Source organism: Buteo buteo, chromosome 12 (genome assembly GCF_964188355.1).
Source record: "Buteo buteo chromosome 12, bButBut1.hap1.1, whole genome shotgun sequence".
Classification (NCBI taxonomy): Eukaryota; Metazoa; Chordata; class Aves; order Accipitriformes; family Accipitridae; genus Buteo; species Buteo buteo.
In genome coordinates, this window is record NC_134182.1 from 33420750 (window position 1) to 33445917 (window position 25168).

Here is a 25168-nt window from a genome sequence, read left to right on the forward strand (position 1 = left end):
GGATAACTCCTTACACAAGAAAAACATTCTTGACTGTGTGGGAGAGCAGATGGCAATTTAGGTAAACTGTATTTGCAGGAAACCCCCCTGTGCCATTAGATGGCAAATGGCTACTGTCACTGCCATTCCTCTGCTTGGGTTTGTGGGAAGCTATGGAAAAAATAAGTGCTTAATATAGTATGCCAAATGCTGCGGTGGTGAAGCAGAGAGGGTTAATCTGCATACAGGTATTACAAGGGTCAGCACTGTTGGGCTGCAGTATTCTGGTACCGATTTTGTAGCCGAGCTCATGCTAGGTGGCAGCCAGCAACATTTACGTTGCAAATGCATCTCTGAGCAGTGCCTGGGGTTGGTGTGCCACATCAAACCCCAGCCTGGGCTGCATGGAGGGAGTGAAGGGGGACTTGTGTGTTGGCTTCGTTCCACAGAGCGGGCAAGGAAGGACCAGAAGTGAGTGCAGCCACAGGTGGGTTTGGATGGGGAAGAAGGATCTGCAGCTGCTCCCCATCCCATGGCTGAGGCCATCTCATGCTGAGGAGAGCTGTGTGGATGGGGATACAGCCCTGAGACCCCTTAGGCAATCTCATCTTGAAAGGCAGTGGGTCTTTGGAAGACCTACACCAAAGGCTGGGTCTGAATTTGACATCAGCTGTGTCTGCAACGGTAGGATCTGTGTTGTACTGGATAAAGGTATTTGGAAGAGCATCATGGCCCTGGGGGCACCCACAGGCCTGTGTCCTGGCTTGTCCCTGTGGTGGCAGTCAAAGCCCAAGGAAGAAGTCACGGCTTTGAGTGAAGGCAGAGCGATGGGCCTCTGGAGTGGAGGGTTAGTGGATGTTTCTGTAGGTCTTAAGCTATGTATTTCCATGTATTGAGGGAACTGGAGGAGACTTAAGGGAGTTAGGCTGGAGTTGATCTCTCACTGCTATTTGGCTGGGTTGGGTTTGAAAAGAAGTTATTAAAGTGTCTGGTTTTTGTCTACTCTGCTTACCTGGATAACTACATTCTCTATGAAGCTTTGTGTTTTTCCAGATATAATTTAAGAATAAGTATGAAACCCTTGTGATTCAGTAACCATGTGGGGCATTTGCCCAAGGGAAGTTTACGCTATTGCCCTGTTCTTGGTCCCTCATGGTCTAATTCCTTTCCCACAATAACCCTTCTGCCTTGATTTGTTGCAGGTTACTGTCCTGGTTTCAGCTGGGATAGAGTTAACTGTCTTCCTAGTAGCTGGTGCAGTGCTATGTTTTGTGTTCAGTATGTGAAGAATGTCGATAACACACTGATGTTTTCAGTTGTTGCTCAGTAGTGTTTAGACTATAGTCAAGGATTTTTCAGCTTCTCATGCCCAGCCAGGGCACCTGACCCGAACTGGCCAACGGTGTATTCCATACCATGTGACGTCCCATCTAGTTTAGGAACTGGGAAGGGGGGGCAGGGATTCGCCACTTGGGGACTGGCTGGGTGTTGGTCGGCGGGTGGTGAGCAATTGCCCTGCGCATCATTTGTACATTTCAATCCTTTTATTACTACTGCTGTCATTTTATTAGTGTTATCATTATCATTATTAGTTTCTTCTTTTCTGTTCTATTAAACCGTTCTTATCTCAAACCAGGAGTTTTACTTCTTTTCCTGATTTTCTCCCCCATCCGACTGGGTGGGGGGGGAGTGAGTGAGCGGCTGCGTGGTGCTTAGTTGCTGGCTAGGGTTAAACCACGACAGTTACACAAGGGTTTGGATTATTTTGGGGACTACTTTTGTGTTATTACTATTGTTACCCATAGCATTTTTAAAGGAGGATGGGTATTTGAGGGTGGAGAATATCCAGATGAAAATGCAGTATTTAATTTTGTTGTCATGAGTGAGAAAGACTGCAAAAAGTCAGATTTTCTAGGTCAATATATGAATATTTATTATTTAAAAATCTATTGTGAAGAGGAGGAAGCTCAAAACTTGACACTGATGAATAACCTGTATTGTTTCTGAACTCTGAGGTATCTAAGGGAAAAATAAATGTCCTCCTTTTTATGCCTGAGGGGCTCTCAGGGGGCTAAAAGAGCCTGATAAAACTATATATTCCGCCTATTTGTAGAACCACTGCTAAACAAGAGAGAAAAGTAAAGACATTTTAAAGGGCTAGTGATCTGTTTTCCCCTTCAGTTAGTCTTGCAATGTTTCACAGCCTTTCATGACTTCACGGTATGTTGGGGCATTGTGGGAACATAGGGATGGAGATGCCTGATCACTGAGCCTTCCTGTTACCAGCAGCCATTCTAAAACCAGAGCTCTTACAGCATGCTGTCAGTAACTCCAGCTCTTCATTTGCTTGGCTCATCCATATAAATGAGCTCCTCTTGCTTTCAAGAGAGTATGTTCAGCGGAGCTTGTGGAGAAGCAATTGTCCTTTTTGCCTTGTACGTCATCGCCAATGCCTGTGTAGGGACCTAAGAAAAGAATCAATCTTTTAGAAAAATAACACTAACTCTGTGCCCAGCGCTTTTGGCACCTCAGAGATGGACAGAGTGCTGTTCTTGATGAGTCAAGAGGTGCAGAAAAGATGCTAATTATGGGCTCCCAACCTATCTCTGTGTTCATCCAACATTCATTCATATTGTGGTCTCAAGCTCCAAAGTTCACTGCAGTGGCACTGAAATAAAGACTGACTAACAGTATGTGTAGATTGTTGAGAACAGTAACTATCACTTAAAAGAACCTAATTTAAATTTATAATCTGTCTTAGTTGATCAGGGGTATCTTGACCATCTGATCAGCCTAAAAGTATCTCCAGTGTTACAAATCTAGTTAGCCCGATCTGATTTCTTCTCTAAAATTGTAACTAAGGTGTGTGTTGTGAACCATCCTTTGCTTTCTCCATCTCTCCTCTGGAAGAAAGGCTGTGTTTCCACCACAGGCCCTTGGAAAATAATAGAATCAGAAGGATCTGAGAGAACCCCATGTGTGCCTTCCCACAGGATGAAAGGATGGAGCAAGGGTGCCTGGGATGCAGCTGACTGAAATAATTACTTTAGCACTGCAGGGATCATCACCATGTTGTCAAAGATGCATCGTTGGGATCATGCATCCAGCAAAGGCTGGGAGGAAGGGCTACTCTACATGTGCCCTTTTCTTACCCTTTTTACTGGACCTTTAGTTATACCTGGTACAGCCACTCTGTAAAGTCCTAGATAAAACAGCTTTTAAAATTTGGCATATCATTATTCAACTAAGTGGTTAGTTCCCAACAGAAAGGTCTTTTCAGTTTATCTTTGAAAGACAAGGCTTTATTGTGCTTTGGCTCTGTGATAAATTCTCCAGTTTGCCCTCTGTTGAAAGGAGATCTGTTCCATAATTTACAACTTCTTACTCTTGAATTTTTATGCTCTGAGGGCTAACACCTTTAAATGTGGTGCATCCAAAGAAAATTAATCTAAGAATAGCTGACTCAAAAAATATGCTTATTAAATGTATTTAGTAAGATGACAGATTCTCCATGTTGTTGCCAATCTGTAACACTGAGATCTGCACCACCCTCCTTCCTTGCTTGCACTAAGTAAGGATTTACTTCTGGAATTCAAAGTTGCCTCTGTTATTAAATCTGATAGGTTCCAGCTAAAATTTGACATCCAATTAATATATCTCCACACTGTAAAAGCATGCAACTCATCTCTTTTGCCTAAGGGAGAGTAACACAGAAGGCAAAGCTCTTGCTGTTGCCAAGAAGCCTCCAGTCCAAGCTCTTGGGAAATCTGACTTAGTAAAGAAATATTTTCTCTTTTGTTTACAAGTTACAAATTCATGTTTTTGATAATAGATTCAAGCTTAAATAATGTAACAGGAACTGTATTAAAAGCCACATATCCATGCTTAAAGCAGTTGTTTCTGAAATCCCAAACCACCTGAGCAAATCCACTTCAGATTTGGCTCACTGTACTTTATCCTTCTGAGAACAGAAAACAAGTTTAGAGTCAAAACGTAATTTCTTACCACGGACCATGCGAAAAAGAGCATAATACACAAACGTATTCTGTGCTACCCCAGTAGCTGTGCAGTAGCTTTCTATAGGGAAAATGTTAAGAAAAACTATATTAAGCTCTTGCATCACATCTAATGATTATCCATGAACAGTGAAATCAAACTGAATCAGAAAATGCAAAGTACATTTATGGGTGGTACTGTCTTTTTCCCTTGTGAAATAGGAATGGACTAATATGGTTGTGGGGCAAATTAAAAATTAAAAATAGCAGTTCCTACTCTGATAGTTATATGTTTAAGTATGTATTTAAAGGATACATTTTGGTTGGTTAAATAAAAATTAATTCTAAATACAGAAGTTAAAGAACTATCTGTTTGATGGATCTTTTAAAAAATCCATTATGAATACAAGGTTCAGAATGATTTATTAAGCACACTAAAGCTGGTGTCATGCATAAGCAATGAAGGCAGGCATGCTGTAGCTCTGTTCTGGCTTTGCAAATTCTGCTGCTGGTTTGAATGTTCATAACTTTTGAAGCTATTCTCCAGTTATGTTTCTCTCTTTCTTTACTGAAATGCAAATGTTGGTCCATCTGTGATATGCCATATGCTTTTCTTAACAATATTATTGTTTAAATTTGGGATTATTTGAAAAAACATTTCTTGAAATACTCTCTCCCTGCACTCCAAAGATTATTCTTTTAGATTTTATAGATTCCACCAGTGTTTGCTGAGCCATGAAGCTTAACTTTTGCCTTTGATCAAGTTGTCTGTCACTCAACTTTATTCATTCTGGTGCTCAATACACAGCAGTTTGTCAGATAACAATAAACTGAAAATATGTTTTCTTTAAAAAAGATTTTCTAGGTATGAAAGTAATGACTGAATGGTCAAAGTGAATGAATGGAAAACTCAGAAATTTTGCAAAGCTTCTGTCTTTTACATGAAGTGTGTGACTCAGTGCAGCCTTGAATCCAAACAGTATTAAAAATTAAAGGAGGAAAGGATGCTGCAGCTTTTTATCTGGGGGAAAATATAAACTGAGTCCAGCTGTGAAAATTCAGAAAGAGCTTGTACAAATTTGAAAAGAGAATGCTTAAATGTTGGTAGGAAGGTAAAATGTCATGAAGGGGTACATGAGTGGAAAGAAATAGTGGAGGGGAGGTTTAAAGCAATGATGAAGTAAATTGGTTCTAGTGGGTTGAGTGAAGAGAAGTTCTGGAGGTCTCAGGTCCAAAAAGGAGGTAAAGATTGGAGACAGTGGGATGTGGAGGCATGAAAGCACATTTTGGCTTCACCTTCTGCTTTATTTTTGAAGTTTATGTGAAGACCTGCAATATCGCCACCCTTCCAACTACATTCAAGACTCTCTACCATGAAAGCTGGGATTTGGAGGGGCCCTGTCATTTGAGGAAAAAGATCACTTTGACATTATGCCCTTCCTTAGGGAAAAGGGGCTTATACCTATCTCTCCTGGATTGCAGACTGGGACCTGCCATAAGCTGAAAAGGGATATGGAGATCTTGGATGGGGAAAAAAGGGTGCTGTGCTCCTCTACCGACGCATGCACTAGGATCCATGGGCAAGGCTTGTAGGGATTTGGGTCCTTTTCCCTGCCCTCTCCATATGACCCACTGGATGCCTAGCCTTGGCCTCTCAATGTGGTGAGCAGAGAGCAAGCTGCTTCCAGTTTAAGCCAAAAATACAACATCGAGATAGCACTGGGGGACTGGGTAGAGAGATCCTCCGAGCTTGTCACAGATTCATAGTAAGGTTCTTTACCCCGCTCTGGGAAACCTTTTCTGTTTCCAGGCTGGTCTTCAAGGCTGCATGTATAATAGTAAAGACAGCAGGCCAAGGTCTATCTTCCAGCCCATTATCAAGTGGCAGAGTCGTGATTGTTTCAATATCACCACGTTCTTTTTCTTCTAGACAGGGATGGTCTTACCTGGTCTGTTTCCTGGGAGCTGCCCCCAGCCCATGCTGTCCTCCAAACCAAGCCTGCACATGTGCGACAGGACTGCTGGGTACAGCTAAAGCCCAGCTGGTGAGGTGCAGGCTGTTAAACAGCATGGTTGTTTATTTACCAGGGCATAGGTCTGTGCTCTGCCCCTTAGTTTATTATTTTTGATGTAGCGCAAGTACTATGTCCCCATAAGCATTTTAATTTCTTTCTGATTTGGGTTCTCCTGTTGCCAGCAAGAGCCGGTGCCTAATGCTTCACAGATGATAATCCTCTTCCTGATTACACCTAGAAGGAAATTTCTTCCTAAGCACTGATGGTGAGAAATCTGCACCATAAGTCATTTCCAGCCTACATAGACATGCACTTTCTACTTAGTGGTAAAGCAACTTCTATTCTGACTCTTGTAAACACTTCCTTCTCTTTAGAGCATCGTGAACTGCTTGTCTTATTAGTGTAGTTTTTTAACAGTTAAGTTATCCTGTTAAGGTAAAGTTGTTCAGGGATTTGAATGAGTCTGATCATACTGCTATAGCTTAATGCCATCATTATTAAGTTTCTGTGTGTTCTGGTGGGTCTACCTTAACAGTGAGTAAAGATGAGTAAGGAACATAAAGGATTTCTTTAGTCCCAATTTAAAGCATTTTTTTTTTTTGGCTATTCAACTGCACTTTGATCTATTAAGAGTTTTGGTTGCTTATAGACATAAGCCACTGAGGTATGTTGTGTTCCCTTACTCATCATTTGTTTTTCTGGACAGACTGTCCTTACTACTGATTACCTGCACATTGCCTGACTGTTTTGCTTTTGAAATCCAAGAGGAAAAATGCTGTAACGAATAACTGCATAAACATCCTGTAAGTGCTTGGAGGTTAACAAGGAAATGAGTAATAGCCAGCATGGATTTGTCAAGAATAAATTGTATCACACTAATCTATTTTTTTCTATGACCATGTAACAGGCTGTTTGGATAGGGGAGAATCAATACATGTCACAAGTTCTGACATTAGGATGCTCTGACATTCCTGCAGGTAAGCTGGGGAACATGCTCTGGATGTCAAATTTCCAATGTAGCTGGTTTTGTGTTCTCAGTGCATAGCTCTCCATGGGACACTGTCCAAATGGAAATAAGTAGTACTGAGGCATTGTAACGGGTTGTTATGACTCTGGGCATACTCAATATTTTCATTAACAGCTAAGTGATAGAAGAGGAAGGATATGTATTATACTCGCAGGTAGTAGTAAACAGGGAGAGACTGAAAGGTGTGTGAGGTAGTTCTTCCTATCTACTAGGTCCTAGGGAAACTTCCACTGGAGTGACTGTGTATAGCTCAGGGTACTGTATTTCAAGTGCACAGCTGTAATTGGAAAGCAACAACAATGACCAGTGGCCTGTGAGGGAAGGCTGAAAGAGCTGTTGTTGCTTAGTCCAGAGAAAAACCAAGAGGAAAGGCAACTCTTAAGTACACAGAAAGCTCCCTTAAAGAGGAAGGGAATCATTTGTTCTCTTTGTCATGTGTAAGATGGGAAATAATGGACTTAAATTTTATCAGGGGACACCGAGGTTTAACACTGGGAAAAACTTTTAACATTCAGGATAATTAAGCACTGGAACATGTTGCCTGAGGAAGATGCATAATCTCTCTTACGGGTTTTTTTAAAAAATGAGCTAGACAAAAATCTGTCAGGACTTATGTAGTTACAAGTTGATTTTTGCCTAAGGGCAAGGGGATGGGTTAGATGAAGTCTTGAGTCCTTCAAGCGCAATCATCTGTAGTTCTGTATGTCACTGCTGAATTCAGCACTTCCATATTCATGTCTAAAAGCTGGATGAATACATAGGGAGCCTGAGTTTTCACTCAGACCTCTCCCCTGTGCTTTTCTGTAATCCATAAAATGAAGCCCAGAAGGGGTAGTTCTAATTACATTCTAGTTTAGAGGCACAAGTATTAGGGAGGTAAGAGATAAAGAACAGAAGCTTGGGTGAGAAATGTCTTGCCTTCCCAGTGACGTCCTGCCAAGTGTACTGAGTTCAGTCTTGTTATACTCCCAAATGGCCCATCTATGATTGCATTAGCACAAAGTATCACCATTTGAGAAGAGTTCACATGCAGAATTCATTGAATTAAAATTTAAGGCAATAAATGAGGCCTTATAATGTATTGGCAACATTATCAGTAGCAGTATTGCCAGCATATTAGTGACTATGATGGATTGACTACTAGGGAATTCATTAAATTTACAAGAGTCTCCCCAAATGATTCCACTGGCTAAAATACTAATTGCTGCCCTTGGGAGCACTTTGGCCATTTAGTTTCCAAGCAGAGCTTACTCTAAGAACAGGATTATGCTACCAATGTTTGCTTGAATTTAGGAGTAAAGTCAATTTATGTTAGGGTGTTTGAATATTGAGAATAGTTTTTGTTTGTACAAAGCTTGCTGCCTTACTAAACATAGGGCCTGTGAGAAATAATTCTGTGAGTGAAAAATACATTACTTAATTCAAAATGCCCCCAAAGCATAAATATAAACAATAACCAATATTATACTTGTGCAATGAAGCCTAATCTAAAGGCTGTGATGGTTTGGTTGTGTGGAGGATGGCAGTGATTTCTGTCTGCACAGTCACCTTTGCTAAAGGAGGAAAATTGCTGAAACTTTAAAATGAATGTAGAGAAATCCTCTACTTTCGTTCTTAACCTGATGGATACTTTGAGGTTAATGGTTAATGTTGCAAAGTCAAATGTATCCACATATTTGTGAACGCACACTGGAGAAATTCTCCAGAGATTGAGTCTGTAACTCTCTTCAGCATTGTGGGTCTGTGGAATTATTCTTGAATGAACTCAAAGTGCAGTGGGTCACAATCTGGATTTCATCTTCTTATTTGTAAATTCTGATTCTGGTTTAGACAATTGGAGATTGGTTGAAGCAGAACAGACCTTCTCCAAGTGCTGTGATTGTATCACAAATTGGTTTCTTGACTACAAAATTGAGATCTGTAATAACTTTCACGGGTCAGTAGCTGCAGAGTCAATTTCTTTAATGGAACTAGAACTATAACTCAACTGTAATGTAGAAAAGATTAATCATTTTTTTATGAGGTAACTGATATTTTTTTGATAGACCCTTAGTGTTATATACCGAATATTAAAGAAAACAATCATAGCAATAATAGTTATCAATGGCCAAGAGAGGACAAGAAATCTAGGGCTTGTTCATCTAGTGCTGATGGGCTGGTTTTCTTCTGGCACCCTGAAGACCACCACCTGAATCATGGTCTGATAGTAAGGTGAGCACTGGAGTAAGAGAGAAGAAGTTTTCTTGCACTTCTGAGTTTTGTTTCACAGCTCCAGATGAACCAGAACACAGTTGCTGTGCTAGCTAGCATAACCTTATCATTAGAATACAGTTTTTCAGTTGGGCTTTTCTTTTTATCTTGCACAAGATGCAATCCTGGCTTGTCAAACCTGGGAAATGATTGACTCATCTATTGTATTGCCCCATTCTCAGTAAGCTGCAGTGTGATTCCCAATTTACCTGCCATATGGCCAGTTCTTCTTAAAAATCCAACTGCATAAGCAACTTGTGCCCAAGAACATGGGAAGGGAGCACGTTACTTACAAAGTATGTAATCAAGCAGTGTGATCCAACCCATTAACTGGGTGACATGCTTCTCTTTATTTGGACAGTTTACTGGCTCTGGGGTTTCAAGTGGGAGCTGTCACTACATTTTCTGATAATAAAACTTAATTGAAATTTCATTCCTGTACCAGCAAGTGCCAGGTCACCAGATGGTTCCTAATTGTTATGTCCACATATTCTGTGCTGGATTGCAGCAGAGATTGTTTGTGTTAATGTTACTGGGACAACTGCTACATGTACTTTGCAAATTTTTAATATACATACCTTATTGTTTAAATAACGTAAAAAGAATTGCTTCAGTATTTATTAAACAGTGTAAAGTAATAAACTTCCACGGGGAACTCTTAAAGTTAGGAATTTTTGTTATTATTTTGTTTTCTAAATCATCTGTAAGACTCTAACAGCTTTTTAATCACAATAAACTAGTGGATCCTTATTAAAAAAACCAGAATTTCTGAGATTGTAAAAGCTGTGATCCAATCAGGGAGGTAATTCAAGTCACACTATCTCATCATATCTCACACTATCTCATCATATCAGTACGTGCAACGTAAGGAACACTTATCCTGAAGCAATTGCTTTCCAGGATGTGGGATGGAATACCCAAGTTGGGAAGTTAGAATAGGAGATGTTAAGAGGACAAACAAATGGAGAAAATCTGCTGACCATTGGAGGTTTATGAAAGGCAAGAAAGGATACATCCTGGGAGGATGTGCATCAACACACTTCATATGTCTCAAACTCTTGCTCAGGACCTTCTGAGCTGGGAAAAACACTCACTGTGCTGGGCTTAGAAAAAGTGTGTGTCATGAGCTCGCTCAGTGCAGCGGGGCAGGCCTTTCCATGGCAGAAAGGGAGGATGATCACTGAAGCCCATTAAAGTTGCAGGCATGGGTTGTACCCTGCTTCCCTGCCTGCCTGTGTCCTTGGAGGTCTTTTCCCTTTTGGTCATGTACATGAAGAAGTGGTAGCTTGGCCTTTTCCTCATAGCTGGTTCTGTGATTGCATGTGGGATAATGAAGCACGAGGAGGTAAAGCTGTTGCAGAGGATTCTTCTAAGAGCAGGAAACTGGCCTGCTCTCAGTAAATGGCGAGGAGGAGCTTTCATGCAGAAATGGACATAACTGTTTAGGTCTTTTCAGGAGTAACAAGCATGATACTGAATGACAGAACCAGCTGCCTACTTAGACATAGGAACTAAGGACAATCACAAGACAGCTTCTGGAAAATAGAGTGTAATAATAGATGATATGGTGCCCAAAGGATTTCCTGACCACTTGCAGGACTGGGGATGGGAGGTTTCCTAGCTGATGCATTTGAGCAACTCATTTGCATCAGCTGACATTTTTGCACTTACCCTGCAGATGTGCCTGAAAGTCTCGTTGATGTTCCCCAACAGCTGTCAGGAAGATGATGAAAAAAGAGAGAACGTGTAATCCCTGTCACCACTGGTGGCTTTAAAGCAATTTCTAAACTTTAAGTGGCAGGGCTTTCCTCCACTTTTTCCATTGTTTTTGCTTTACTCTGTTGTCTTTAATTGCGGTGGCAAAGGGTGTTTGGTGGTGTGTGTGTTTCTGTGTGTACTGCTTGTTTTTAACATTTTGACCAGAACAACAGCCAAACTGAAAAGAAAGAGAAAAGATCATCAAGTTGTGGTGTCTTATGCAGGAATGGGCTACTACTCATTTTAAGAAACCAAACCAAGATGTCATTTCTAATATGTAAGTAATTTTTATCCAGATTGTCTTAAAAGACAAACTCTTCCTTGTGCAATGAGGAAGGTAATTGAGAGACCAGCTGGGATGCTTAGGTTAGCCAGTGGAGAAGCAAATGAAACTAGGGTCCCTCCAAGAGGGACTCGTCCCTAAAAGTTACTCCCTCCTTCCCGTTCTTGTCTGTTTGCATTTTAATGTCCTGCAGGTCAAAATGCAAGGCCAGTGGGGCTGCTCCAGAAAGGCATAATTTCTTTGACCTGGAGTGCAGGGAGCAAAATCCTGTTGTTAGTATTGCATCAGTACAGCTTGACTCTGCTTTATGCTGTATATCTGATCCATAACTTTGGTATTTACTCCAGTTGCGGAGCTGTTGGCAGGCCTGTGTGAGATGGCTCCAGTAAAAGCAGGACTGCTGGGATCTACACTATTTCTAAACTCAAACCAAAACAAAATGCCTGTCTTCACAGTTCTTCCTATTGAGATCAGAAGTAGAAGTAATAAATACAGTGAAGGATGCTGTTCTGAAATTATTTGGGATGTTAAGTGGAATGGGAAAGTGCTTAGAAATATTTCTCAAATGGTTTCTGTAAACATTCCTCGAATAGCTTTCCTGTGCCTAGGTTTGGTGTGTGTTTAAGAAGCCAGAGGCGCTTTCTAGAAAATTATTTTTTGTCTTCCCTTCAGTTTGTTAGAAAACTCATAGAGGCAGGGGAAACAAAATTTCAGTTCCATTTTAAGACTTCAAAAGAAGAAAATAAAGTTTCAGAGGAACATCTGGAACTTAGACCCCAACTTGACACCAAAGTTTGCCCATGACTCATTGTTCTGGACATACAAATGTGATGCCAGCAGCAGACAAAGAATGTTTCTTTGGCTGACTCCTGTACTGCTACAAGGTTTCAGAAAAATGGGAAGCAAATTTCAGTTAGGACTCTATTGCAATTAGTGCTTTCCTCGATGCAGCCCTTGACTGTATCAACCCAAACTAAATTCACACAGCATGTGTGTAATTTGTCAGAATTTAATCAACAGCTAAAAATTTGGAAAAAGAATGCAGTTAAAAAGTGGTGTTGTAACAGTGATGAATACCATGGAAGCAGTGAGTTAGCGAATCTGCTGCTCTTATTGAAAATGAACCAAATTTCCTGTTGATAAAAGGTTTTGAGAACAGTGAATCTGCTCCAATATTTTGTTATTAAAAATGGGTATATAGGAAATGTAGTGGAGTACCTTGCTTTTGGGTTCTTGGCTTTCTGTTAAAGGACCCTGAACTACTGCTTAGAAGCTTGTTTTGAAGAAACCCTATGCATCTATTCCACTTTACAAATAAAACTGCACAATGTTTGGAGGGCTGTAAAGTAGCATTACAGGAGGAGTAGGAGATGAGAGACCTGCAACAATCAAAAGGCTGTTAATTGTGTTTCAGAAGACTACAGCAATGGCTATGAATTATGGCTATGAATCAGAAACCAGATTTTCTTACATACAATAATTCTATTGCTGAGTCTTGTTAGAGTTATGGATAAGAAAATTAAAACCACATCCCATGGTATATCAGAGCTTCCCTTATATTGTGTTCTAGGTTAGCAAGGTTTGACCATGTTTCCTGAAGAGTTTCCTTCACTACATATGCCATTAAATTTTGATCAGCATTATCATTAGTATAGTGTTGACACCAGCAGTCAGGAGTAAGCAGATGAAATAGTAAGGACTACAATGTAGAGAAGGTCAGGCCATGATCTGGTGGTTTCTGTCTTAAATTCTATGTCTGGCATGTTCCTGTAGACAAGAACTCTAAGCAATGCAGCTACCCACAGGCAGAAAGAGCAAGACTGAGATGAAGGAAGGAAACAGAGATGTACAGCAATTTCCAGATTTTTTTTTTTTTTTTTTTGAGAATAGAAGTTAGAGTTACAGAGAAATGGGCGCAGAGTAGGAAGCTAAGGTGCATGGAAGCAGGAAGGGGAGAAACCATACAGTGCCCAGCAGACACTGGGCAGAGCTTCAGTTTTATATCAAAGATGAGAACAAGCCAGTGAAGCTGTCTGAGAAGTGTTTGGAGATTTTTTTGAATGATAAGTAGGGCAAGCTGAGTTCTAGAGACGGCATGAAATATGTGATGAGGAGAAGCTGGAACAGGCAAGGCATCAAGGTGAAAGGCACAACAGGGATTTTGGAGTGGGGGGACATGTCCCTGAAATAAGGTTCTGGAGATACTGTGAGGACTCACAGGCATGACTGCGTGGTGGCATTGAAATTTAGGGGACAGTCAAAGGTTATGTACTGTTAGTACATAAGCAATAAGGGACAGGAAAAATACTGAATCTGCCAACAGTTAAACACAAGAGAAAAAGAGCTGGAATTTTCTCGACACCAAGGGAGTTTCTTTCAATCATGATACCACTAAACTTTCCAAATGGCTCTGAAAATATTTGTTGAAGCATAACTTACCTTCTTTCAAAAACATTTTTGCATTCCAAGAGATAATACTTTTAGAGCCCTCTGCACAGGCTTCCACTCTGCAACCTTTTTTTGAGGTGACTAATTCCTGTGGAATTTCAGGGGATTTGACCATGTAAATATATTTACTTCCTTTTGAAAACCTGCTACCTTCTGTTGATGGATACATAGAGAACCAAATTCTTAGCTGGTTTAGCTCAGATATTGCAATATATGAAGGAAATTTACTAGGCTATGACCCAAAATGTTTGAAAAATGTCTATGATTAGAATAAATATATATAATAGACATCTGAAGCTTTTTACTTAACATTTTAGGTTTTGGTTTGTTTGGGGTTTTTTTTAACTGTACGTGAATCAATCTTTAAACGTTAATTTAGTTAGGAGTAATGTGTATCTCAGATGTTATTTAAACATTTCATCTACCAAGCCATGTTACTTTAAACAATTGGTAAGTGAATCACTTGCAGAGGTCTCTGCAGAACTGAAGATTAATACTGTTTTCTCCAGCATGAGACATTCAAATTCATCCTCTAGAAACCAATAGAGAACACTGACTACCCTTCTGGGAAAATGCAAGCAATTCCGTAAAGTCAGAGGAGGTTTACATTACAATTGTCATATAAAATTCAGACAAGTGAAATCATAAAAGCCAAAACAAAACAAAACCAGTTTAATACAGGTGAATGTCAACGACAAACAAGAAAAAGGCAGTGAAGCTGCAGCTCATCTGGGTGACTTCAATATAACAGAACTGTGTACATACAAGGAATTTAAAATGAGGGAAGAGTCTGAATGCGAACAAAACTGAAATGGAGATCAAACAGTATATTGACTAAAAGGGCAGATGGAAAACGCAAGCAGCTAGCTGGTAGCAAACATTAGCTGTAGCAGATATGATTGCCATTAGCTCTACATGCATGTTAAATTAAAGCCAGGATCTGTTCTCACAGAGATGGTCTCAATCATTTTAAAAGAAAGGTTAGTTTGGAAATCAAAACTTTAGAGAAGGATTAAAGACAGGGTATGGGAGAGGTAGGGAAACCTGATGTCTGATAACCACGGGCAAATGCTCACAGTCCTGGATGGTCATTCAGCAGCTCAGAATGAGTGGTGTTACATTTCACGGGAGCTGGTGAAGATCCTGCATGTAGAAGTTGACAAAACCTTTTAAGGCTGTGAATATAAGATTCAATGATTTGACTTCTTTCTAGACCATGAAAGCTGAGCAAGGAGTAAAGTAGATGCTGGCGAGAAATGCTGAGAAAAGGAAAGCCAAGTCCCAAAGATTTCCAAATAATGACTAGCATTTAAGTCTGAGCAGCACTTGCACAAAGAGAAACAAAACAATTACAGTAGCAGGCATCATAAAATAATGGGACCTAGAAAAATGAAAGTAGTACGAATGAGTAACTCAGTCAAAAAATTAAATCATGCAGTTACCAAGGCTGGATGTAATTTCAGAAAACCGAGGAAAAGGACTTCCAAATTGTAAAATAGGTGGTAGGAACTATCATTAGAGAAATCACAGAGAAAAGAAACTGTGTCATCTAATCAGAGTGCTAAGAGCTGAGGAATAAAAAATATTAAGTGGAGGAAACATGCCTGGCTGGGCCTTCTTAAAAATGTTCCTAGCCACTGACTGAGTAGTAAGACTCATCAGAACTACTTAACAGCAAGGAAACGTTACAGTAGAAGAAGTAAAGTCACCCAAACTGTCAGTGTTTGGTATCCTGCTCTTCCCATCACACCATCAGTTACATAGTACTGGCTAACTAAATTTATTTTAATAAATAGTATGCTGGAATAACTGTTTAAAAGACAGTCATAGCAAACTTGTCTTAGGGTCATAAATTCTGAAAAGAATTAACGTGTATACTTAAGTTTATTTCTCAGTTTAGGACTTGTGGTGAAATATTAATTCAATTTTATGTAAGCTGATTTAACCACCCTTATCTTCAGCAACAGAACTATGGTTTTGAATGCAAATCTACCTTATTTCTAGAATATCATACAGATTTAAAGCAAAGATCAGTTGCTAAAGTAACAAGTCAAAAGTAAGAACCTAGATGGCTTTGTTTAGTGAGGATCTATAATAAACTTTGGTAATTAATTCTCACATTTTAATTTTAGTGTAGTAAAGTTTAAAGTGTAACTAACAACAACATAAAACTTGAATTTGAAGTAACTATAGTTTACTGCTTAATAGTGTGGAGCAAGGAAATTTTTAGAGTTAATGAGTCAATGAGACCAAAATGAAAACTACAGCAAATTCACTCAAAATAGAATTATATGTGAAATCTCCGAGGGCTATGAGAAATTAGGAAATATGGAGCTTTTAGTAAATATTTTGGGTTTGTGACACTTTGCATTGTGACTAGCCATTGGCTCTGTCAAGCACGCAACAAATCGCTAAGAGACTGTGTGTTTATGGGGATTGCTCAACTGTCAGTAGCAATTGAAAGCTCTTACAGCCAGATGGCTCTTAGAAACCATTTTGGTTTTACATCAGTCTCCCAGTGGATAAGGGCCCACACTGTAATGAGTACTAATTAATAATCTTTCCAGGAACTCTGGAAAGAAGAAGACAAAGAACCTTGGATTGAATGCATGTGGAAAAATTAGCTATTCTTGCTCAAAAAGCTGAGTTTTCAAATCAGGGGTTTTGTGTGTGGTGGGACAAGATTTGACTCTTCACCTATCTTCTCTTTTTCTAGTCTGTGAAGCAGTCCTTAGGGAACAGTTTTAGTTGAGATGTTTCTAGGAAAGTAGTTTTCCAATGCACTGGCTTTCTTAGGACTGAATCAGAAAAGTAGTACAGAGCTCCCAGAGAAAGTATTAACACTTCTGCTACTTCACTTGGACATGCCAGCTCTACCACTATGATTCTACTTCTTGGGATGCTTATGGGGTATCTGAAAAACAGGCATGTATTCTTAAGTAACTATGCTACTTTTGGGAAGGCTGTGCAAGAACTGTGGGGGATATGCTACTATTATTTGCTTCTCCCAGCATATTGCCATGTACCCTGCACAAACATAATCTATGCAATTTAGCCCTTACAATTTAGAAATGATGTCTTTATGAAAAATTGGGGTAATACTTCCATTAAAGTAGAGAAATCTCTTATTAAACCTCTGACGTTAACAACTTGATCACAGGGGTACAGGATGCAAGTTATAATGACAAAATTGGCTAGCTAGTATAATGTAGTTGAGTGTAGATTATTATAGGATTTGTACAAAAGGGAATTTGTTGCTGCCATTTTTTTTTCTTATTTTATAACAATAGTAAATAACTTGGTTTGCTCTGTTGGGTTGACATATAGAATCTTTTTGTCATTAGCAGGTACTTCTTGCCAATATATTGGTTTATAAGTTTTCAGTGATAAATCAGTGACATGAATTTCTTTCCCATTTTTGTTGACTGAGAGCTGCTGTTTGAATATTAAGTAAAATTTCATTTACTTTCACAACAACATAGATAATATCTGAAAAGATTATTATCCCAGAGGGTGGAAACTATCTGTTAATTTCTCCATGCAGTAATAACTACCTTGAGTCTATATTTGAAAAGACAAAACCAAACTAAAACATGTAAGCATGATACTGGCTTTCTGTTCTTGGATAACGTCTCCTATTGTCTTCCTAGTATGCATTTTTCTGTCATTTGCATCATTCTCCTGGTAAAATTATAAATGCCACTACACAATAAACATTAGAAATGTTATTCCAAATAAAATCAGCTGAAGAGATTAGTTTCATTATTTAAACAAAAGAAATATTGTTCCTTCCATATTTGCTTCTGGAAATTGAAAAGTGAAGATAGGATAAGGGATAGAAAAAGAACTGGGAATTTGCCCTTGAGTTTCAACCCATTTGGGGTTGAAAATAAACTTTATTTTTAAAATAGACTTTTCTTAAGTAATGATCTTCAAATTGTGGACTCTTAGTTTTAGCAATTAATTTAAATTGCTACACAGTAAAAATGGTTGGGCAGCATTGTATTTTAATGACTGTTTTGCCCATGAGAACTGCAAGATCTTAATCCATCAATAAATTCAGAACTACTGCCAAGTACAAATGACAGTCTGAATCCATGTGTATCAAAGAAGTGCATGCCATTAGAAGAAAAAAGAAAAAATGTATTTTGGTCTGGAATTGGAGCTGATGAAACAGAGGCACCCTAAATAACATTTAAGAATTGATCTGGCCAGAGATTCCTTTGATATATGGGTAATTTCAGCCGCTTACCTGTAGATTAAAAATAGTAGTAGTAGTGGTCCCAGAAGTCAACACCAGGTACTTGAATAATCCTCACAGATGTTAGTACTTTAAATAGGAGAGGTACTGTCATTCCTACAAAATCAACACACAGTAGGATGGAAATAAAAAAATCCCTCCAAGATGTCAAAAGTGTAAACACAGGCTCTTGCAGTAAGTACACAGAGAACTGCAGTGAAAAATGAAAAAGCTGGGGAAAGAATTCAGACTGTAAATTATAAGGAAAAGGGGACTTGGTAAGTCTGTCATTTAACCCTGAGGATAAATGTCCTAAATGAAGAGATAGTTAGGAATGTAAAGCTGGCAAAGGAGACGAACTACTCAAAGAGAGTGGAAAGGGGGGGACAAGACAGACCTAAAAACTAAGGCAGGAATTTTGAGCTTCTTCAGATTCAAGTCAAACAACATCTCTGAAATTTGTAACAGGGATATGGACTCTCAAAAAACAGTAGTTAAAACAAAAGAAAAGACATTAAGATCAGTGATCAAACTGGAAGTCATAAAAACCAAACCAGAAATCAAAAGCGAACATCAGATAGTAGTTAACCATCGTAACAGAAAAGGGGATGTGGCAGGTAGTAGTTCAACCAATGGAACAGAAAAGAGGACCCGGCAAATTCTTCATTATCTCGAATCCTTAAATCATGATGTAATATGCTCGTTTGTTCCAAGTTTCTGGACTGTGGGTGCTGAACCCCTGCCCTTCCCCCATGTCAGAGAATGCAATCAGGGAGTTGTGAAGCGTTGAAAATTTACTGCACTCTTCCCTACTCTTTCCACACCCTTAGTCTTCAAGGTCAAGTGACTTCCATCAACCTCTCAAAGCTCTCCTAGATTATATAGATTTACTGTCACCAATAATTCTTAAACTATTTTATAATAAATTGTGAAAATCTGACTTAAATGAGAAACTTCAACCTAAGAAACTCTAGAAGGGCTCATCTAGTTCTAGTCACTGTATTTAGTGATAGAACAGTGAAACAAATACATCATTATACAGATTAGCTGATAAAAGTCTGTGCTGTTACTGGCTGTGACTGTATGTTTTAAGTAACTATTTGTAATGAAAAGCATGGAACTGTTTTCATGAACAACAAATACCGAATGTTCAGTTAGGAACATATTTGTATTTGGCTGTTTTTGTAGTATGTTATTACTTCTATCCTGGACAAGTTTTGTTGGTACTGACTGCATTTGCTGCTTCAGTCTCCATTTCTGCTTTTGACAGTAAGTTATGTTTCTTGTGCTGTTTGGATTACTTTCGTATTAAGATACTGACACTAAAGTCATGCCGTAGGTACCACATAAGAACCACTTATTAGAGATTCAAACAGTAGTTTATTTTAAAAACCTCTTCAGTAAATTTCACCAGTGTATTAAATGTGCATGATGAAGTCTTAAATTAACTTGCATATATTGCAGCTAAATGTAACAGGCCTTATAAAGTTTAAATACCATATCCTAATCTAGACAGTGAAAACTCATAATTACATGGTGTATCCCGGAAGCTTGTTTATTACAAGTTCACTGATGTCTTTGTATTGATTAGGAACACATAGTTTCCCCAGAAAATCATCTTCTTTGTCTGACAAACTGTTTTCCAGCACACTAAGCTCAAGATCAGACATGTTAGATGGCAAGTAAGAGCTAACTTGAGTTACTGACTGGCTTTTTCCTGCAGAGGTCTGTTCCTTTCCTATACTCAGATCAGTATCAGAGCTAACTTGTTTGCTTCTCAGTGTAGATACTTGTTTAATATGGTGATCACCCCTGTTCTCTTCCTTACTCATCTGTTGGGCTTCCTGCTCTGCATCCAATAATGATGCCTCCATTTGAGCAAGGTTAAGTGTATCAACAGATTCACCACTAGTTCTCTTGCTGGTTTCTAAGTCACGGTTTCTCTTCAAAGACTGGACTGGAGATGAAGCTGAAGGAACTGGCAGAAGATCTGAAGTACTTACAGCTCTTTGACTTGTCTTTGAAATTCTGGACCTGCTGGATTCCGGCTCTGTATCTGACCAACCTCGCTTTGGACTTTCAGGCCGCAGAGATTCAGGACTGCTGTCAAGAGCTGCTGAGCCTCTGCCCGTACACTCAGCACTGGTGAAATCTTCTGAATAAACTGTGTTCTCAGGACTAGCAATGAAGTCATCCGAGTATATGAATTCAGAGTTGTTTTCAACACTCCTGCTGGGGCTTGGTTTACGATCACTTCCAACAGATGCATCATCATGCTCCATCGTGGGTTTACGATGGCTTAAGTGTATTGCTTCCCCATTACTTCCATTTGCATTAGCATCTGATGGGAAAGCTGCTGGGAGCTGGGTTTTCACATACTTTTCCTTGTGAGCAGATTTTAATACAGTTTCCTGCAGGAAGGGGGCTGCGGTTACTTTGCGTGGACGTTCCTTGCTTGCAATGTCATCGTTCTTCAATGGACTTGCAATAGCCTGTTTCTGCAGGTCAGGGGACACATCTCCTGTCATGGAAGCGTACTCTGCGAGAGCACTGTTTTGTAATGAAGTCTCAACAGTTTTGTTAAACTGATTGCTCTGCGTTGAACTGTCTCTCTTGCTACAATGCCTGTAAGAAATCACATGCTGTTCTCCAGCATTTCTGCACAGCTTTCTTTTGGATAAAGGGCTTCTCTCCTTCAGCATCTCCATTTGCTTTTTTCTGTACTGCTCTCTCCTTTCATGAATTATCAGCTTATCAGGGTTGGTCTGCTGCAGCCGCAGCCTCAGTGTATTTGTCAGCCCGTACAACAATTTCTTTCTGGGAGGTCTGTTTTCCTTAGTTTTGCAGTTCCTTTCAGAGCCTGTCTCTCTCTGGGGTATAGCTTGCTTAGGTCCTCTCCCAGCCTGGGAAGACCCTGGTGAGGTGGCCTCTTGCCGGCCTTGCTTGAATCGAGGGCTGGCAGCTCTGCTGCTCCCTCCAGGACCCACAGGTGCCTTTGCAGGCTTGAGGCCAGAGGAGCGGCTGGGGCTGGGGGGCTGTGAGGCCACGCCACCGCTCCCCGGCGCCTGGTAGAGCCAGGCAAGATGGGGGTGGACAGCGGCAGGCGTAGTGCTGTGGACGAGCACCGACAGCTCTGCCAGCAGGGCACTGAGCAGCGGCAGCTGCCCCAGGGTGTTGTGGAGCTGTCGAAGGCCGGTGGGATGCAGCAAGGAGGGCCCGGCACTGGGATGTGGGGGACTCTGGCCCTTGTCTTCCTCCTGCGGCCTCCAGGCCTCGACATGCTCCCGCTGCCCTGCGGCCGCTGCTGCTGGCGGCAGATGAGGCTCAGCAGGCTGGCGGCTGTAATAGAGCACGGGAGGGCAAAAGATGTTGCCCTCCAGCTCCTCACCCTCCTCTTCCTCCTCCTCGGCCCCCGGCTCAGGGGAGGTGGCGGGGGGCACGGCAGCGCGGGGGCTGGCGGGGGGCGGCGGGGGCGGCTCCTCACCGGCCTCCAGGCTGGTGAGGCGGTAGCCCAGGACCAGCTCCCCGACGGGGCGGCCCGCGGCGTCCTGCAGCGGGTAGCGGCCGCGGCGGCCGCAGGAGGCGGGCGCCCCGGGCCGCTGCAGCAGCTCGGCGGCGGCGGGGGCCAGGGAGACGTCGCAGCTACCGAGGAGGCGGGGGGGCCCCGGGGCGAGCCCGTCGGGCAGCGCCAGCAGCAGGGCGCGGAGCGGCCGGCGGCGGAGCGCGGCGCAGAGCGAACCCCGGCGCCAGCGGAAGAGGCAGCGCTTGCCGCGACCGAAGGGGAAGGTCGGCCCCGGCCGCAGGGGCGGCGCGGCGGCGGCGGGGCGCAGCAGGAGGGTGGGGAAATCCAAGAGGCGCAGCGCCACGGCCGGGCGCAGCGCGGGGCCCGGCGCCGCCACCCGCACCGCCTCCACCAGCAGCTCCAGCGCGAACAGCCCCTCGGCCGCCGTCGCCATGGCGGCCCCGGCGGCCAGCTCTCGCGAGAGGAGTGCGCGGCGGAGGGGCGCTCGGTGAGGCCGCCGGTTCTCTCGCGAGAGGAGCGCCTGTCCGCGCCGCCGGGAGGGCGGTCGGCCTCCCCCGGGAGTCGGGTGTCGTCCCCACCCCCGCGTTGCCCGCAGCAACTGCGCCTTTGCAGAGCACCCCGGGAGTTGTAGTCCGGGCCGGGGGCGGGGGGGCGTCGGCGTCCCGGGACGGGCACTGGAACAGCTACCCGCCACCCCCTCAGCGCAGCGCAGGGGCAGCACGGGCCGAGGGACTCTGAGGCGCTTACTTGGCCCCTGATCCCACGGGTGGGGAGAGGAGCAGGGCTCCGTGGCCTCCTGCGTGCCCCCAGCGGGGGGGGGGGGGGATCGCGGCAGCCATGTTGCAGCCTGCGCTGGCCGGAGCCTGCGGTGACAGGCCGGGGCGGGGGGCCGCGGAGGCAGCAGGTGGAAACGCGGTGCTCCCTGGCGTCTGCTCTGAAGCGGACTCTGAGGCGCGGCGGCTGCTGTCGTGCCCCTGCCCTCGGCTCTGAAGGCGGCAGCCGAGGCCCCGGTCGTGTTTTCCCCGCTGGTGGATCGCGAGTAACAGCGACAGGAGCCGGGGCGGGATGGTGGGCTGCGCGCCATCAGTCAGCAGGAGCCCGTGTGGGGGCCGGGAGGGATGTTAAGCCGTTTTCTGCTGCTTTGCGGCCTCTTCCCACCCCAAGAGAAACACGGAGGTCTGTGCCAAGGGCTGTGTGCTGAAGAGTCCCCCCATAGTTGAGGGCCCGTACCTACCTGAGATTTTAAAAACTGTGGTTCTACGTTAATTAGGGTTTTCTAATCACCTGTCAATGTCACCTCTTCATATTTAATGTCTCCATCTCTGTAATGCCCGAGTGCCTTGAACGTGCATTGATAAATTCCTGTTTTGTCTCCTGTGTGCATGTAAAGTGGGAGTTGCGGTGGACACAGTTGCGGAGAATTGCGCTCCTTGCCTCCTGCCTGGCAAAGAGGGTGCCCTTCCCTCTCTGACCACCCTTCCCTTATACCAGAGCCTCCTTGCCACAGGCACAGCAAATGCTTGCCGAGCTGGGAAGAAAATTGTTTTGTTCAGTTAGTAAGTCGACTCTAAAACAATGTGTCCTAAACTGATGGTGTTCGGTTAAAGTTGCAGTACACCCTCACCATTTACCATCAGGGAAGTAACTAAAAGAAAGACCAATCCCCTCTCCCTTTCTTTTTATTCCTTCCTTTTCCCCCCTTTCCTTCCTCTGTCACATCACAATCACTTTGTAGAAAAGCAGAAACCCGTGTGAAATGGTTAAAGAATCCAACCCTTCAGTGTTGGTCAGGTCCCTTGATCATTATTATTTAAAGGACACTTTTCATTAGCTGTTACATCTGAGATGAGAGTTAAGGAGCTTGACCTCTGAATTGTGACCAGGGCTTTAGAAGTAAATAATTAAGTTCTTCTCCATTCCTCCACTGCCTCTATTCTAAGCACATGAGCCAAAGATCTACAAGTCCTCTGTCGTCAAGGCTGCTAGTGTTTGGGTGTTGCCATTGTACTGACATTGTGGCAGACGAAACAAATGGCCAGTCCGTTTCGCTGCCACATTCGTCTCCTGCCATCAGTCATCTGCTTTCCTTGTGTTTCCTTTTCCTCCAGCCCGTTCCTATCCCTGGAGGGCCTGACAATTTAGTTGTCATTCTCTGTAAAGGAAGAATGACAAAAGACTCCCCTGATACACTGAAAGCGACAGATGTATTTAACAGTGGTCACATAGTTGCTCTTGAGGTTCCCCCGGGAAGACAATGGATAGGCATTTTGCCCATTTTACAGATGGGCATACTGTGACTATGACGTTTAATCCAAGATTTCTAACCTCTTAATTTTGAAACTTCCGACCCGCGTAGGCAAAGACGCATCTTTGTGTGTGGTAACTGCAACTGGAGATAAGGGGGTAAATTATGGAGGAACCAAAGCCTTGTTTTAAGGCCGAGCCTCTGCACTGCCAACAGTTTCATGTGAAACTGAAATTTTCAGTTTGATGTCCCTGAAAATCAGCCCTATTCCTGTATTTCATTCTGCACAGACAACATAAATAAAAATTACTGAATACCTGGGAAAACTATAGGTGTTAATAAGCTGTGTAAGATCAGTCAGCGAGTTAGTGACAAAACGATTATTTAAATAGAAAGGGGTATCAATTTTAAAGTTTGTTCTCATTGGTGTGTTAAGTCAATCCTCTGGTCACGAGAGCATATTTCTCTTAAAAATAAACAGAAAACATTTTGTTGTTGAGTTGCAAGGTAGAATAAAAGACCTTTTTCCTTCCAGTAGTCCTAGTTTCTACTAACCACCGTTTTAAGGAGACTTGTGATAACACTTCTTCAGACTGCATGTCGCGGAAGAGTGGTTTAGAAAATAGGCATTCCTCAGAAAGGCAGGGTTATGGAGCCAAGTTTTATTACCTGCTACTGCCCCAAAGACAGCAGGTACTTATTAGGATCTACATTAGTTACATTTAGTAATCTTTTTAAAATAGCTCTGGTTCTTCTCAGTGCAATCTCTTCAGTCCTCCTTTCTTAGAACTAGACTTCAATTCTTCTGTTTTTTTCTAAAAGACTGAAAGACTGAGGAATTTTGCTGATTCGGTGAAGTCTTTCACTGACCTTATTTGTATGTTTGAAGTACTAACATTTCGTCTCAAAAAATTCCAACCCAGACAATTGGTATCATTAGCAGCAACTCAGCAACTTTGGTTCAAGTCTGTCTTTTGAAGGCTCTGAAATGCCTTCTTTTGCCCTTAATTTCTGTAAAATTTCAGATTTATTGATCTCTGTACACAAAGAGATCTCTCTATACAGTTGTATACCTGTTTATGGATGGAGAGGTAGGACTATTAAAAAAAAAAAGATATTGAGAAAACATGCATTTTGCTAGATCTACAATTAAATCTACGTATTCTGGTGTCATTCTAAAGATTGCATTTTTTTTACAGAGCAAATGCTGGAGTAAAGAGCCATTGTTCACCTGGATATAAAATTGCCCTTCTCTGTGCAGAATCTGCAGGGCAATGCTTGGAATTTGTGCACATATTTAGCCTGGTGGGACTCTGATTCAGAAGGGGGTCAGACAGTCTGCTGGAATATTCAGCTGCAACATAATAGCAGTTCTTAAAATACTGCAGCTTAAAATGCCACCCAG

The 25168-nt window shown here is 42.1% G+C and overlaps 1 protein-coding gene across 1 annotated transcript; it reads right to left on the reverse strand.

Moving 5' to 3' along the window:
- Positions 1-19362: 19362 nt before the first annotated feature.
- Positions 19363-21957, reverse strand: MAP10 (microtubule associated protein 10). Its single transcript, XM_075042063.1, has one exon. The coding sequence runs from the start codon at positions 21949-21951 to the stop codon at positions 19525-19527; it is 2427 nt and encodes an 808-aa protein (XP_074898164.1). The 5' UTR covers positions 21952-21957; the 3' UTR covers positions 19363-19524.
- Between the last annotated feature and the right edge of the window lie 3211 nt (positions 21958-25168).